The following is a 17,298-nucleotide window of genomic DNA, read 5'->3' as shown; positions in this document are numbered from 1 at the left end:
CCTAATCCTTTAGAACATTTTTGTAGGTGATTTCTTTCAGGACTTAGCTTCTAACTCTTGGAGACCTTTCCAATGAGTTAAACGGCTCGTAATTTTGAGTCTCGAGCAGAAAGTTATGACTAGTTAAAGTGAGGACAAAATTTCATATAGTTTTTTTGAAATTTTCGTAGTTTTTAGATTTTCTAATGTAATAGTCAAATGTGACTGTTGGGTTTCGATTCTCAAAGGGTTTTTGTGACCCTTTGAATCTCATGAACTAATATATGTTCAAATTTCGAATGGAATAGATCATTTTTTGGCTTGCTTCAATTCCGTGTTATCTTGTTTATCCACAATACCATAGGTTCTCACTTAAGTGTTGTCGTCTGAATCCATAATTTGGATCAGTGGTATCAGAGAAAGTTCACTCCTGTATGTCATATCACACACGATCAACATATCAAAGATTGGGGTTGGAAAGAAGGAATCCTTCAAATTACCTTCCTTTGAGACGCAGAAGATCGCAAATGGCTAAGTTGCAGACTGACGTATACATTAAAGCATTGGTTGCAGATGCATTAACAAAACAATGTGAAGAAATGATGGAGCAGTTCAAGAAAATGTTGGAAAGTCATGGGTCACCTACAAACACACCATTCATAGGGTATACACCATCTAATGTGCAATTGAATTTTGATATACCCACATTTCAAGGAAAGATTGATGCAGATGCCACTGATGACTGGATTTCAAAATTGGAAAGGTATTTATACGTCAACCAGTTCTCAAATGAACAGAAAATAACTTTCGCTCTTCTCAAAGCTGAAAATCATGTGAAAGATTCTTGGGAAGCAAAGTTGGCATCCAAGGCAACATAAACTTGCAATACATTCATTTTTGATAAAAAACTCACACAGGGAGAATTCATGGATCACATAAAGGAAGAATATTTTCCTATACATACATATGAAAATAAATATATGCAGTGGCAATTGCTTTGACAGAAAAAAGACCAAACTATTTAAGAGTATACTAATCTGTTTCATGCCTTAGCAACAAAACTTGGCATCAAAGATTGTGAGAAGCATCAAGTTTTAAAATATCAGAGTGGACTCCATAGGTATATCCAAACTGAAATGGAATTCTTGAACATAGAGACTTTGCCTAGTGCATATAAATTTGCTACAAAAATTAAGGAGAAGTTCAAACAGAAAGGAAGGAGGGATAACTTTGCAAATAACATATGGAAGTGTGAAGGTAGAAAAACTACATGGAGATAAACCTCCAAGGAATCTTCTTCCAATTCACCAAAGAAAAAAGGCATGGGGTATGAAGAAGACTGAAGAGAACAATATGTGGTGTGAATTCCACAAGAGTTCGTCTCACAATACAAAAGATTGCAGAACCATAAAAATATTAATGATGGAGATGCATGAGGACAAGGAAGAACCCAAGGTGGTAGAATCTTGCACAAAAGAAAGTCATGAACAGGTCATTGAGGTTGATCCATATGAAATGATAGCTACTAAAAATGTATTGCCTCGGGAGGATGAGGAGATATTGTTTCATTCACAGATGTGGGTTGAAGGAAAAGCCCTGCACTTTATTGTTGATAGTGGAAGTCAAAAGAACCTAATATCAGTAGAGACTGTGAAAAAATTGAATCTGAAAACAACAACACTTTATTCTATGGGATGGGTAAGTAAAGGGATAGATATCCAAGTGCACCAGCAATGTCGCCTTTCCTAGTCTATAAAACCTTTCAAAGATGAAGTAATTTGTGATGTGGCTCCTTTAGATGTTTGTGATGTTTTATTGGGACAACCATTTATGTACCAGTGCCATGGTGTTTATGAGTCCAGACCTCGCAGCGTGACAATTAGATTAGGTGAGCAAAAATACCAAATACCAGAGGTAAGCCATGCATACACTACCTCTTTGATTAGTGCTAAGCAATGTAGGAGGTTGGTTGCCAAAACATGAACATTCATATTATTTATGATTCATTATGAAGAAGAAAAGAAGTCTGTATATAATTCCAATGCCATCACAAACACCACAACACAACAGAAAAGATCAATGGACTAAATTTTGATAAAATATGAGAATTTGTTTAAGTTACCAACGGGGGTACCTACACACTGCCAAGTAAGACAAACTATTGATTTGATACCAAAAACTCCATTGCCTAATGAACCAGTCTATCGTAGATCAGTATTAGAAAATGATGAAATTAAGAGGCAAATACAAGAATTGAAATCAAGAGCAGTTTCTCCATTCCAATGTGATCAGATTGTGGACACCATGGTGAAAACACTCAGACAACAACATATCTATCTATACAAAGTGGTTCGAGCAGGGCAGATCCCTCAACAAAGAAAGTGGTTTACCAAGGAGCAGCTTCAGCTCCGTTTCCCTCATCTCATTCATAGTATTGAAGCAATGGAGCCCATTGCTCTTCAAGGGGGAGGTAATGATCAGAAGAAAATTTGAAATATTTCTTTTAGTTTTTCTATATGTTAGTAATTGTCATTTTTGAAGGCCTTCGGGGTATTTTCAGTCCTTGAAAATTTGGCCTGTCCTTTGGAACTTTGCCATAGGCAATTTCTTTGAGGACTTCAGTTCTAACTCTTGGAGACCTTTCCAATGAGTTAAACGACTTGTAATTTCGAGTCTCGAGCAGAAAGTTATGACTAGTTAAAGTTAGGACAAAATTTCATATAGTTTTCTGAAATTTTCGTAGTTTTTAGATTTTATTATTTAATAATCAAATGTCACTGTTGGGTTTCGATTCTCAAAGGGTTTTTGTGACCCTTGGAATCTCATGAACTACTATATGTTCAATTTTTGAATGGAATAGATCACTTTTTGACTTGCTTCAATTCCATGTTATCTTGTTTATCCACAATACCATAGGTTCTCACTTAGGTGTTGTCGTCCGAATCCATAATTCGGATTATCTGTTTTCTCTCTATCATTCTGATGATAGATCACAGAGTATGATTAAAAACTTCACACAATCTTATCCAAAAACACCAATTTCTAACATATGAATTGTAGAAACTTAATATCCGTTAATAAAAAACTTACTAATATTGTTTATTATTATTTTTTATATTTAATATTTATTAAAAATAATAAATAAAAAATATCATAAACCAAACGAACATTCAATATTTTATTAAAACTCGATAAAATCTTACCAAATATTGGTCAATGCAAGTGAAGTTCACATAACATTGTATCTCATTTTCCAAAAGGATCACTGTTGTCCTGGCATGCTTAAAACACAAAACTAATCATATAACTCTTCATATAGATCGTTGGGGTGCATAAAACCAATATAGTGCAGTATATGGAGACATGTAGATATCTCCAATTTGGGCTCCGTTAATGCTTTCAGGAGGCTTTCCTCCAGTTGTAGAAACTCTTTGCACATAAGAGACGGATGCCAACAAGTATCTGCAACAAAATTTAACAATAAAATAACATAATTAGGTCAATAATGTTAAAATTATTAGGAAAATCAAACCTCAATATTTCATAAATTTATTTTGATATAATTTTAATGTTAAATAGATAAAAAATATGCAAAGAAACTTACATGCTGCCCATATGAGTTGTAGCTTGCAAAGAAAGCCATGGAACAGAATTTGGATCGACTACTACTCGACTTTGGAGCTTTGCAGTTACCCTACTGTAGGGCATGAATGTTTCCCATGTGGGTTGCCCTCCATACTGATCTGGCTCACCAAGGAAATAATGCTTTCCAATGACCTCTTGTCCAGGAACTGATGAAAGTTCAGCTGAAACATTTTTAAAGTTCCATGCAGATCCATTGAAGCAGTATATTTGCATGCCTTGACCAAAGTAGCTCTTTACAGGTACATTTGTATTTGAAATTGAAAGAGTTGCGCGCAGGCTCACAGGTTTACTCGTTTCTCTTATGTAAAAACTATAAAACGCTTCATAATTTACTTGAATGATTTCTCCTGTATTATTGCAACCTGTTGGTGCAACACCACCTTTGCTTTTAGATCGAGAGACATAGGAGATCTTATCAAAGGCACCAGGGCCACTATGGGAGGTTGCTTGTAGCAATAGGTCTGGGATTGTGTCTAACTCTTCTTTTCTTCCAATCACTTTTCCTGCAAAGACCACAAATGATCATATCATTCTTCATTCACTCTTAAATCTACTCTTACTCCTATGGTAGATCTATAAAAAATGATTCACCATAGTAATATCTCCTCAAAGTGAAGGTATAGATATTATACTAATCAAGTTCAGTTTTATCCTCACACAGTGATTTATAACAAATAAATTTTGTTATAGTTTATTCTGGGCTGTAAGAACCCATTCTTTTTATTAAAGAGTTTTCGTTTAACTGCCACAGACCTGTGACTGTACTGGTAGTCCTGCTCTGCTCATCAAAATAGGACCAGGTAGGCTTGCCTCCTTGTCCATCTGCATAAGCAAGAAAATAATGCTGTCCTTTTGGATACAAATATCTAAAATCCATCAATCCATACAAATCTGCAGTGGCATGATCGAGAGTATATGAAAGGTTTTGTTGACACTGGTAAACTTGCACGCCTCTGCCTTTCAGTATGATGAACAATCTAGACAAGGAACAAACATAATTTCAATTAGACAAACTAAATATACAAGTTAAACGATTGATCAGTATGTTAACTGAATATACTGACAATAAAATCACTTTTAACAAAACTAAATCTTCTTACTTGTTTCCTATAGGAGGTTGGATGGAACCAGAAGAATCAGCTGCGTTGGCTATGGCAGCAAAAGCACACAGAAATGCAACAGATCTCAACACAATTAGTGAAGTCATATTGGTGGGTTTTTTGTAAGTGCATTGTAATGATGGATCGTTGGTATTAATAGACATTTGAAGGAGCTATTTGCCTCGTTCTTGTTTAAAAGTTGGGCATTCTACAGCTGTTTTCAACAGATTTTTAGGCGATTCGATTTGCTGTCCAGAAGAATATGCAACTTAATGGAGGTACTATATATTTTCTAACAATTTTGGAGTAGCAGACAAAGAAATTTGTTGTTCGAAATGTTTATCTGGGTCTTCATTAAGGACATGCACAGTGCATATTCCTTTTGTTTAGGGCATTATCCGATTGCGTTGTATCGTTGTTCATATCCAACGATTGATGCCGAACAACTGCAAGGGCGACATTATAGAGAGTTTGTTCAAAACGAAAATATGATATAATTGCAATCCTAAATTGAAGTTCAAATTGTGTTTTTCTAAGTGAGAGATATTATATGTTCTGTCTTCTTGGTATGGTAGTGTTTTGTAAGATGCATCGACATCCAAGTGTTGTGGTGGTGTCTATACTAATGTGGTTTCAACCCTTATTTGCTGGTAAATTGAAGTCAAAATCAAGTTTTCAATTAGTGATAAAACTAGATGTTCTATGTCTTCTTGGTATGGTGGTTGCATAGACATCTATAAGTATGGTTGCACCCACTTTATTTATTATATATAAGATTTACTCATAACACCTATGAGTGTCCAAAAGTGTAAAGATTGGTGCCTAAGAGGCATGCCATTATTTTTTTTTAAGTGATATAAACTAAAATTTTGTTAGACTATGTGTCCCTAAGTACAAATGTGGGATGCTATGGGTATGGAGATAGGTGCATAGTTATGGATGGTAAGTATAAGTTAGGGGAAGTGATCTATTATATGTAAAGTTACATAAATAAGCATTCTTATGGTCAATCGACCATTAAAGATATATTAGAGGTATGATTATGTTGAAAAAAAAAAAGTATTTATAGGACGCATGCATGGTATAGTAGTAGAGTGTAGGTGGACACTATCATAGTGAGCTTGTGTCTTCGATAATAGAAATTTGTAGAACATAAGCGAGAAATGGGTTTTGTTGTGTAAGAGATCACATCTATGCAGACTATTTTTTTTAGGCTTCTCAAGATTTAAGGGTGTTAAATTGATCAAACACATGCTTATTGTAAGTGGATGCTAAAATAGATGCAAAATAAAATGAGAAAAAATGCATAAAATGCAAGTTTCTCTATACACATATGATATTTCTTTAAATCTTTCCTTAAAAGATAAGGATGCCCTAGCCAAGCATTCCTTACATATACTATTTGATTTCTTAAAGTGACCACTTATAAATGTCTAGTGGTCCTTACTAATATAAGTGTTGAACAAAGTGTATCATTTTAATAGTATTATGTAAGACCATATGTTTTAAATAGATAAGATTACCTACATATTTTTTTTAATTCTCCAAGGACCACACATAACCAACACATGTTTTTTAATTTAATTTCTCAAGTTAAAACAAATATTTACCATTTTTTTTTTTGGTGTGTGGTTTGCTCTTGGGTGTTTAAGATCTTTGATTCGTTATCATAACTTTTACCACTTGTCATTGGAATTTTTTTACCAATTGATTTTAACACATGACTAGTCCTTTCCCATATTTGTATCAAGGAAGATGCACATGCAAATTCGTAATATTTATTGTACATGACAAAAAAATGTTACGAGATGGAGAAAAATGAATTAAATAAGGTTACATATATTATGTTGTTTTATTAGAAGTTTTATCCAATTTAAATAATTAAGCATGCAAAATATAGGTATTTGTTTCATGATAGGTACTTAGTATAATGGTGATCTTGTAGATAATAGTGATTAAACAATATTATGTTTTGGACTAAAAAATGGTAAATATTCACTAAATAAGATTGGGTCTGCTCTTGGATGTAACGATTAGTAGTTTTGCATATATTTTCAATCACATCCCATGAATGAACATGAAGAAATAAACTATTGTGTCTTGCTCGACTTTTGCTAAGGCAAAAACACAACTCAATTCTTTTTTTGAGGTACAACAACATTAAATCTTGGATGCGACTTAATATAAGAGTACTTAAAAAATACTGATAGAGCTCTACTAGATTCGTCTAACTAGAAGTTCCATATGTGATACTGATTCATGTCGCAATAAGTATTACTAATAAGATCTACAATTACGACTCTCCAAAATCATTACCAATCAAAATAATAACTAATTACTATATGTCATCTAACTCTTAATAAATATTTTCTATTGTCCATCAATTTTACTGAACACCAAATTAATAAAAAAAATTAATTATTGTTTGACCATTATTTAGTTTTGTGCCTAACCTCATTCTTCACACCTAACAAATGATATTTATATGCAAGGAAAGCCTAAAGATTCAATTAACTCTATGAAACATAAATGATTCATCAATTCTATAGAATTACAAATGATAATTCTACAATAAATCTTTTAGTTTTGAGTTTATCTCACAACTCATGATTCTTAACATATTGTTAAATTAGAAAATGACGATTGGGTTTGAACCATTGGCCATATAAATTACAAATGGCCTTTCATATTACTCTTAAGATTCTATTAAAATAATTTACACTTCAATTTATTAAATTAAAATTATTATTTATGATGCCATCGTTATTAGATTAGCTCATCACCATATAAGAAACATCAAGTTTATTTCAGTCATTAGTAGTACATTAAAATAATTAAATCATAACAACATTGTGACCAAACTCCTCCTTTCTCACTAGAGAAGAGTTTAGTACAAACTTACAAATTATTACATATACATTTAATACAAAAAAAAACTTCACATTACTCTCAATAGTGATATTGATAACCTATGTTAATTATTATGAAAAGAAAATGACCTTATTATTAGTGAGATTATAAAACACAGGGTAAGAAACTAATATTAGTCTCGAACATGCAATTACTTTTTAAATATAATATTTCTTAATAACAACATAAAGAACATTAAATCTTTGTGTCATTATTATTAGAATAATATTATCCAATTATGAAAATAATAGTAATAATCTCATTAATCTTTTATCATCACAAGTATAATTAGAAATAGTACTAATATTAGCACTAATAATATTATTATTATAGTAAAATGAAAGAAACATAGGAAGAGAAAGTTTCTATTTAGAAGTTTAAATTTTACTTCTGATTTGATTTATTTTTAAGAAGTATAACTTTCTATTTTTTGTTGTCTTTTAATCTCTGACACGATTTTTATGACTCATCTTTCTATTTTTGTTTCTTTTAAAGAATATTTTTATTATTGATGATTCATTCATGACATCATTGAAAAAATTACCACCCATGGAGACACACCAATATAATTAATAATAATATTATTATAACTTTTTACTTGTTATATCTCTTGTTGATATTTGTTAATAATGATATTAATTGTATTATTAGTGTTATAGTGTCAATTTCAATGAAACATGAAGGACTATATGAATAGAAATTGATACTAGCTATTTTAATGATAACTAAATTTTTCTATTTATTTATGTACACACTTATAAATATTAAACAAATTAATACACTAATTAGATTTAGAAGAATTATATTTGTTTGGACAAATCATTTGACGCATAGCTATGACTAGACTCTTTTAAATGATCAATCCCATTTATTGAATATTTGGGAAATTGGTATGGAAGATCTATTGGTGAAACGACTGATTCAATAGGTTGCTAGATAGGCATATCTAATGTTTATTGCACCATACCTTCACTAAATGTACTCACCAATGCTATTTTTTATTCCTTGATTCTTCAAGAAATATCAATGTCATTGTTGAATTCTAATATTATTTATTTATTTTTAAATTTATTCTTGGTAATATTTTTAACGTGACTGGTGACGCTAGCATGACATGCCCTCCGACTCTACGAGAAATGCTTTTGACCCGGAGCTATGAACCGGTGAGGCCACAAATGGGGGACCTCATCCCCACACTTCACCTGTTCAAACCTGCAAGCTCAATGACCCAACAAGGATTTGAACCTTGGTGGCCGCTTCACCAACGAAGTGTTCTAACCGTGACACTACATGTCCGAAGACAGATGTTATTTATTTATTTATTTAGTTTTACTATTTTATTCTATTTTTGCACCTTTTCTTTTGAATCTACTTATGGTAGGGATGACAATATATGTCAATATGATGAGTGCAACTATGGGCATTAACTGATTACAATTCCCTACAGGGTCCTCTAATCCATCACCTGTGAACCTTAGAAGTTTTTGCCTCTCTAGGTTATTTTGATTTTGTAACATTATCCTTTCTTCGAATGTACTGTGTATAGCTTGCAAGGTACTGTGTGCGTTTGAGCATATTGAACCATGCCGCTCTTCATGTTTCGTTGCCTCTCTTGCACTCTTGGCCACATGCGAACCCTCTATGTGTCCACCTTCTATGTCTTCTGCACCATGGTCACCTTCATTTCTATAGTCTCTTCTTCTCGAACCCTTTGGCTTAGAACATTCTATGATTGATTGCTCCACCAGGGACAAATTCCTTATTCAGTATAGGTTTGTTTCAAAAATATCAGTAACCTAGAATTCAAGGTTTCATAATTCCTCTTGGTCACATTCAGAGTGTTTGGAGGGGTTGTTCTCAAACTTGGTTCTCGACTCTTCACTTGACATTGGGTGAACCCACAATAGTGGGTTATAGTTTTTTGCCAACTTTGACACTACAATATTCATTTTTAGAAAACAACTTCACATTTGAACACCTAATACTACTAAATTGTAAGAAATTTGTAGATGATGTGGACAAGTGATTTGTGTCATTTTGCTTGTAGATTCTAAAAATATTTTTTTGAAAGTTTTTGGAATCATTTTGCTTCCATTTTTCTGTCTCCCTCAAAAACTAGTTTTTTTATTAAAAAAAACATTTTTAATGAGTGATCTATTCACTTGGTTAGTTATAACAAAAAAAAAGAAAAAAGATATGGATGTGATTCTCTCTAATTTAGTTTTGTAACTTCTATATCTAATGTTTGCAATTGGTTTCATAACATTATCTTCAATATTTCATATTTTATTACGTTTTGAAGTTGAGTTAATTATAATTTTGACATATGTCTATTTGGTTTTTCATAACTTGTTGTGTATATAACAAAATTCTTTGTTTTTTGTTTGAAAGAGGACTTGAATGCCTAGTGTGTAGATATTTTTCAAAATTTTTTTCACTTGTTTACTATTTTTCCATAAGTGTTGAACCCAGAAGTTGATGTCTGGTGTGAAACCTATGTTTAGTTAACCTACAAAAAATACTTTAATAAATTCAATATGTATTAAAATAATAATCACTAGTAAGATCACTTCAAGTAATACCGTCACACATTTGGGTTTTTCAAAATTTATCCATTTGAGCACCCAATTTGAGCTTCGAAGGCCAAAAGTTTGCAGAAACCATGAGAGTTTTGGAGGGAGATCTTTAACATGGAGGTTTGATACAACATATGTTCTATCGAAAGGGGTTCGATGGAACACCCTTGATAAATATTTCATATGGAATGCTTTTTTGGGTTCGATCAAAAGGGGGTTTCAATTGAATGCATTTTTTGCATTCAGTCGAAAGGGGTTTTTGATAGAATGTGGCTAAAATTGAGTTTTGGACAAAACAATCAATTTCTTTCATCAAAAAACTGTATACGGTGCGAGTTCTTAGATTAACAAAAAGTAAACAAAAAGTAGAAAATATACATAAACATGAATAAAGGAATCATTCACAAAATAATTAATAGAACATATGTGGCATAAATATATGGCATTATTTCCCAATGTAGTGAATAATATAGTAACAATAATAGTTTGTTCCTGGTGCCATCTTCAGTACATATACCCTTGGCACTTGGTTAAGGATGCCAACTGCCTAACAACTACCTTCCTACGAAAACCAACAATTCATTACATTGCCATATAAAAAAACATAACAACTATAATTTATTTAAGCATGTCAATTATGTCATCTACACTCTGATGCCAATTGTTGAACATCTAGAATATTGAGAGGGGAGGGTTGAATCGATATTCTCTGGAATCTATTAAAACTTTTAAACAATCATCCACATAACATAACTTAATGTGCAAAAATAAAATGAACAATAAGAAAGTTCTATAGTACACCACATAACACCAGATTTTATATGTGGAACACCCATGACGGGAAAAACCAGAGAGATGATCAACTCTCAATATTATGTAATCGGCTATAGAATATAGGGGTGGCTCACCGTCGGAGGGTTCACTTCCAAGAGGGCTCACTGCCCAAAAATGTGATGGCTCATTGCCGAAGGATGGCTTACAACCAACATTATAAAAGTTGAACTACTAAGATTGGAACTATCATATGCATGAGATACAGTTCCGCTGAAGTACATAATTTCACTTTCACTTCACTATACATACCACTTTCACATTCACTATACATTATCACATTCACATTCACTATTGATCACATAATATGATCAAAAGATCATGGTTCCTATCCTTTGCAAAGTAATTGCATATATAACAAATTGACTCTTCTTCAAGTTGGCTCAATTGAAAGAAGGGTTAGACCAAAAAACCCTTTACATGCTACTACTCAATTGTTCTTACCATACTGAAGAAGTCAACCAAAACATAAAATAACATCCCCACAATCATGAAGAAGGTGAAAACATCGAAATTATCATACATTCGATGATTCTGGAGAAGATTGAATTAAAACCCTCACACTGCACTATGTCAGTAACCATGGTATACTATTACATCAAACAAACAATAGTGTTTGGACAATATTAGTTCTATTACAAATAATTGCATACATCGGACAACCAATAGTGTTGGCATACAATACACTAGAAATATCCTCAAAATCATCATCCAATTTAAAACACATTTCTAATAAAAGCTATGATTTTTATAAGAATATGATTTTCTATGATTTTTCAAATAAAATATCTTATTGAACATATAGTACTAAGTGATCTATCCTTTCTAGGTTCACCCCCTTATTCAACACTCATTTCAAAATACAATAAATACAATGAATGCTTATAAAAGCATAAAGATAAAACTCTAGAACTAAACCCAAATGAGGATTAAATTAGAGCATGACAAGTGTCCTCATCCGATGTAATTAGACAAAATGACCTATAATTAACTCAATGAAAATGTATAAAATAGCTCCTAAGTTTAGCTTAAGTTTAATAGATTATGTAGGATATTAGAGTTGTTGAGATATGTTGTTGTCATTGATGTCATCATATTCCCGTGTTGTAGAGAATTGGTTTGTTGTAGAGAGTTGTTTTGGTGATGCTTTGTAGATGTGCTAATGTGGTTTAATGGGTTTTGAGATACTTATCTCTAGTTATAGCATTATGAGTTTCATGACTGTATGTGGTGATCTGGTTGAGTTATGAGGTCTGGCATGTGGACTTGTTTTTTAATGTTATGTGTTGCTGAGTTGTGGTATCTGATCCATATTTCTCCAAGATGATGATATCTCAAGTTGCAGATTTTGGAGAGTGTTTGGGACGTTCATGTGTGTCCTCAAATCAGATGTTTCATGATTTGGAACTTCACAAGCGTATCTTTCAGTTTGTCAGTTGGTGTTCTTGAGCTCCAGTGATGTTGTAATGATGATTCTTGTTTTCCAAGTTGTTGCGAAAATTGCAGAGGAATTCAAGTTTCCTGTTGATGTTCTCTAATCATGTGCTATGCGTTTTGATGGTTTGTGTTGATCATGATGTGTGTTATTGAGGATTTTATTGGTCTGGTGGTAGTCTTCATGTTATGCGGTCTATATTCAGTGGTGCAGCATGTTGCGGATGATCTTGACGAATTATTTGATGGTGTAGAATGTTTGAGGATTTGATTTGGGTCCATGCTATGTCCTTGCCGATATTGTATTGGTTTGGTTATGGATTTATGTATCGTGTGATGTAATTTTGTAATTAGGTCTTATGTATTGAGACGACCTTAAGGTAATACTATATGTCGAATACTTGTTGCAAGGGGAAGGATGAGGAGATACCACACAAAGGTCTCATAGAACATGCAAGAGAGTCCAGAAAGAGAATACAACATGAATTAGGTAGGGATCCCCGCATAGGGTGAGAGAATCCATCAGCATGAGAAGAATAATAAGGAGGATCCAAAATTGAAGGTAGGTTGGTTTGCAAGTAGAGGGTAGGAGATTACTCAATAGATTTCGAGGGCATTAGAGAAACACCAAAAGAAAGAGATGTGCCATCATGGGACAAATCACTTGATGAATAATTAGAGGCATTGATAGTTAAGTAATCATCAATAAAATCCTTCGAACATGTAGCATAGTTCTTCCAATGCAAGAGAGGAGAATCCATAGCTAGATGATCAATGGAGAGGAAACAATGACACTTGAAGGGGATGCCCTCATAGTAAAGAAGTTGAGTTCAAGACATTTCCTCAACCATCAAAACCAAATCAATACAACGATGCTTAAAATATTTGGTTAATTATTCTTTTTATCATGCTTCCTATAAAGAAACTATTGTAAAATAGAGAATTTAAATTTATATTATATTAAAAGGAAAACTTCAAATGAGAAAGAAGTTAAATAATCTAAATAATAATAGTATAAATTTAGAAGTGAAAGACGTTCAAAACATTGGATTTGAATTCTCGCTCCCATGTAGTAAATCTTGGCCATATAAAATAAATTGTTAGGAAAAATTCTAATCTTTGTCTTGAATTTGACAACCGTTTACACACGTAAATTTAATATTTCTAAAATAATCTCACTACAACATTTATGTCTACATGTATTGACTTAAATAAAATAGTTCCACACTAAAATAAAATAGTTCTAAATTGAAATCTCTCAAGCATTTTTTTAGATAGATGCATTTATTGTATCTATACTAGTATGTGATTAATTAAATCATTTATTCCGATACATTTTTTTATTTTTTATTCATCTTTTAAAATTGCAAACTTCTTATAATTTTGAACAAAGTTTAAATTTTCTCTCTTAAAATATTTTAAAATTATTATAATGACAATTCTTTAATATTAAACAATTTATTCTTTCCACAATAAATTATTATATCTTATTTAAAAATGAATATATCTATTAAAAAATTATTTAACAGTTCTTTTGAAATAAATTTATTTAATAATATTTTATGCGTAAAATAATATGAAAAATTAGGAATCTTTCAATTATGTTGATCAGAAGAAAATTTGAAATATTTTTATATATTTTTTTAGTTTTTCTATATGTTAGTAATTGTCATTTTTGAAGGCCTTTGGGGCATTTTCAATCCTTGAAAGTTTGGCCTATCCTTTAGAATATTTTTGTAGGCAATTTCTTTTAGGACTTAGCTTCTAACTCTTGGAGACCTTTCCAACGAGTTAAACGGCCCGTAATTTCGAGTCCTGAGTAGAAAGTTATGACTAGTTAAAGTTAGGACAAAATTTCATATAGTTTTTTTGAAATTTTTGTAGTTTTTAGATTTTATTATGTAATAATCAAATGTGACTGTTGGGTTTTGATTCTCAAAGGGTTTTTGTGACCCTTGGAATCTCATGAACTACTTTATGTTCAATTTTTGAATGGAATAGATCACTTTTTGGCTTGCTTCAATTTTGTGTTATCTCGTTTATCCGCAATACCATAGGTTCTCACTTAAGTGTTGTCATCCGAATCCATAATTCGGATCAGTGGTATCAGAGAAAGTTCACTCTTGTATGTCATATCACACGTGTCAACATATCAAAGATTGGGGTTGGAAACAAGGAATCCTTCAGATTACCTTCCTTTGAGATGCACAAGATCGCAGATGGCTAAGTTGTACATCGACAATGACATTAAAGCGTTGGTTGCAGATGCATTAACAAAACAATGTGAAGAAATGATGGAGTAGTTCAAGAAAATGCTGGAAAGTTGTGGGTTACCTGCAAACACACCATTCACAGGGTATACACCATCTAAGGTGCAATTGAATTTCGATATACCCACATTTCAAGGAAAGATTGATGTAGATGTCCTTGATGACTGGGTTTCAAAACTTGAAAGGTATTTCTCTATCAACCAGTTCTCAAATGAAGAGAAAATAACTTTCACTCTTCTCAAAGCTGAAAATCATGTGAAAGATTCTTGGGAAGCGAAGTTGGCATCCAAGGCAGCATAAACTAGCAGTACATTCATTTTTGATAAAAAACTCACATCTGGAGAATTCCTAGAGCACATAAAGGAAGAATATTTTCCTATAGATGCAAATGGACATAAATATATGCAGTGGCAATTGCTTCAGCAGAGAAAAGACCAAACTGTTCAAGAGTACACTAATATGTTTCATGCCTTAGCAACAAAACTTGGCATCAAAGATTGTGAGAAGCACCGAGTTTTAAAATATTAGAGTGGACTCCATAGGTATATCCAAACTAAATTGGAATTCCTGAACATAGAGACTTTGCCTAGTGCATATAAATTTGCTAAAAAAATTGAGAAGTTCAAACAGAAAGGGAGGAGGGATAAATTTGCAAATAACAGATGGAAGTGTGAAGGTAGCAAAACTACGTGGAAACAAACCTCCAGGGAATCTTCTCCTAATTCACGAATGAAAAAGGCATGGGGTATGAAGAATACAAAAGAGAACAATATGTGGTGTGAATTCCACAAGAGTCCCTCTCACAATACAAAAGATTGCAGAACCATAAAAAGTTTAATGATGGAGATGCATGAGGACAAGGAAGAACCCAAGGTGGCAGAATCTTGCACAAAAGAAAGTCATGAATAGGTCATTGAGGTTGATCCATATGAAATGATAGCTACTACAAAGGTATTGCCCCTGGAGAATGAGGAGAGATTGTTTCATTCACAGATGTGGGTCGGAGAAAAAGCCCTACACTTTATTGTTGATAGTGGAAGTCAAAAGGACCTAATATTAGCAGAGACCGTGAAAAGACTGAATCTAAAAAAAAAAACACTTTATTCTATGGGATGGGTGAGTAAAGGGAGAAATATCCAAGTGCACCAGCAGTGTCGCCTTTCCTACTCTATAAAACCTTTCAAAGATGAAGTAATTTGTGATGTGGCTCCTTTAGATGTTTGTGATGTTTTATTGGGACAATCATTTATGTACCAGCGCCATGGTGTCTGTGAGTCCAAACATCACAGCGTGACAATCAGATAAGGTGAGTAGAAATATTGAATACCAGAGGTAAGCCATGCATACACTACCTCTTTGATTAGTGCTAAGCAATGTAGGAGGTTGGTTTCCAAAACATGAACATTCATATTCTTGATGATTTGTTCTGAAGAAGAAAGAAAGTCTATATATAATTCCAATGCCATCACAAACACCACAACACAACAGAAAAGATCAATGGACCAAATTTTGATAAAATATGAGAATTTGTTTAAGTTACCAACGGGGGTACCTAGACATTGCCAAGTAAGACAAACTATTGAGTTGATACCAAAAAATCCATTGCCTAATGAACCAGTCTATCGTAGATCAGTAGTAGAAAATGATGTACAAGAATTGATTGAGAAAGGACATATTCTTCCAAGTGCATCACCCTGTGGCAGTCCCATTGTTTTGGCAAAGAAAAAGGATGGAACTTGGTGGCTTTTTATTGACTATAGGGCCTTGAACAAAATTTCAGCCTAAAATAGGTATCCACTTCCTTGGATAGAGGTCCTCTTGGACCAGCTTAGAGGGGCCCCCGATTCTTCACAAAAAAATGATTTGAAATCGGGATAGCATAAAAGCACCAATTGACTCAGCTGATGTGTGATGTGTGGAAGACAACTTTCAAATCTAAAGAGGGATTGTTTGAGTGGCTAATGATGCCTTTCGGTCTAACAAATGCCCCAATGACATTCATGAGAATGATGAATGATGTACTCAGACCATTCACTGATTCTTTTGTGGTGGTATATTTGGATGACATACTCATCTTTAGCAAAACTTGGGATGAAAATTTGCAACATGTGGAGAACATTCTGTCAACTTTACAAGATCATGGGATTTATGCAAACAAATAAAAGTGCTTCTTTGGTATGCAGAGTATCAGATACTTAGGATATGTTATTGATAGTGAGGGTGTCCATGTTGACCCAGAGAAGATACAAGTAATTAAGAACCGACCATCTCCTAGAAATCTCATGGAGTTAAGAAGTTTCCTTGGATTAACAAACTTTTATCATAGATTTATGTTGGCATTTTCCCATTTTTCTTGGTCTCTAAATCAGTCATTGTGGGGAGGAACACATGCAAAGTTTAAATGGCCAGGTGCTCAATAGGAATCATTCGAGGAGTTAAAACGAAGATTATGTTCTGCACCAGTTTTATCTCTTCCTCACCTACAACAATCATTTGAAATACAAACTGATGCATTAGAATATGCCTTGGGAGTTTTCCTTATGCAACATGGTC

The 17,298-nt window shown here is 33.0% G+C and overlaps 1 protein-coding gene across 1 annotated transcript; it reads right to left on the bottom strand.

Annotated features, from left to right (window-relative positions):
* Nucleotides 1-3,290: 3,290 nt before the first annotated feature.
* Nucleotides 3,291-4,831, bottom strand: LOC131048051 (uncharacterized). The gene is made up of 4 exons (XM_057981893.1): nt 4,725-4,831; nt 4,378-4,601; nt 3,584-4,127; nt 3,291-3,441 (listed from the first exon to the last, which is right to left on the bottom strand). Exons 1-4 carry the CDS (start codon nt 4,829-4,831, stop codon nt 3,291-3,293), a joined length of 1,026 nt encoding a protein of 341 aa, XP_057837876.1.
* Nucleotides 4,832-17,298: the final 12,467 nt, after the last annotated feature.

Source organism: Cryptomeria japonica, chromosome 6, assembly GCF_030272615.1.
Source record: "Cryptomeria japonica chromosome 6, Sugi_1.0, whole genome shotgun sequence".
Taxonomy (NCBI): domain Eukaryota; kingdom Viridiplantae; phylum Streptophyta; class Pinopsida; order Cupressales; family Cupressaceae; genus Cryptomeria; species Cryptomeria japonica.
The sequence above is the reverse complement of the archived record's forward strand: the minus strand, read 5'-3'. Positions and strand labels throughout refer to the sequence as shown.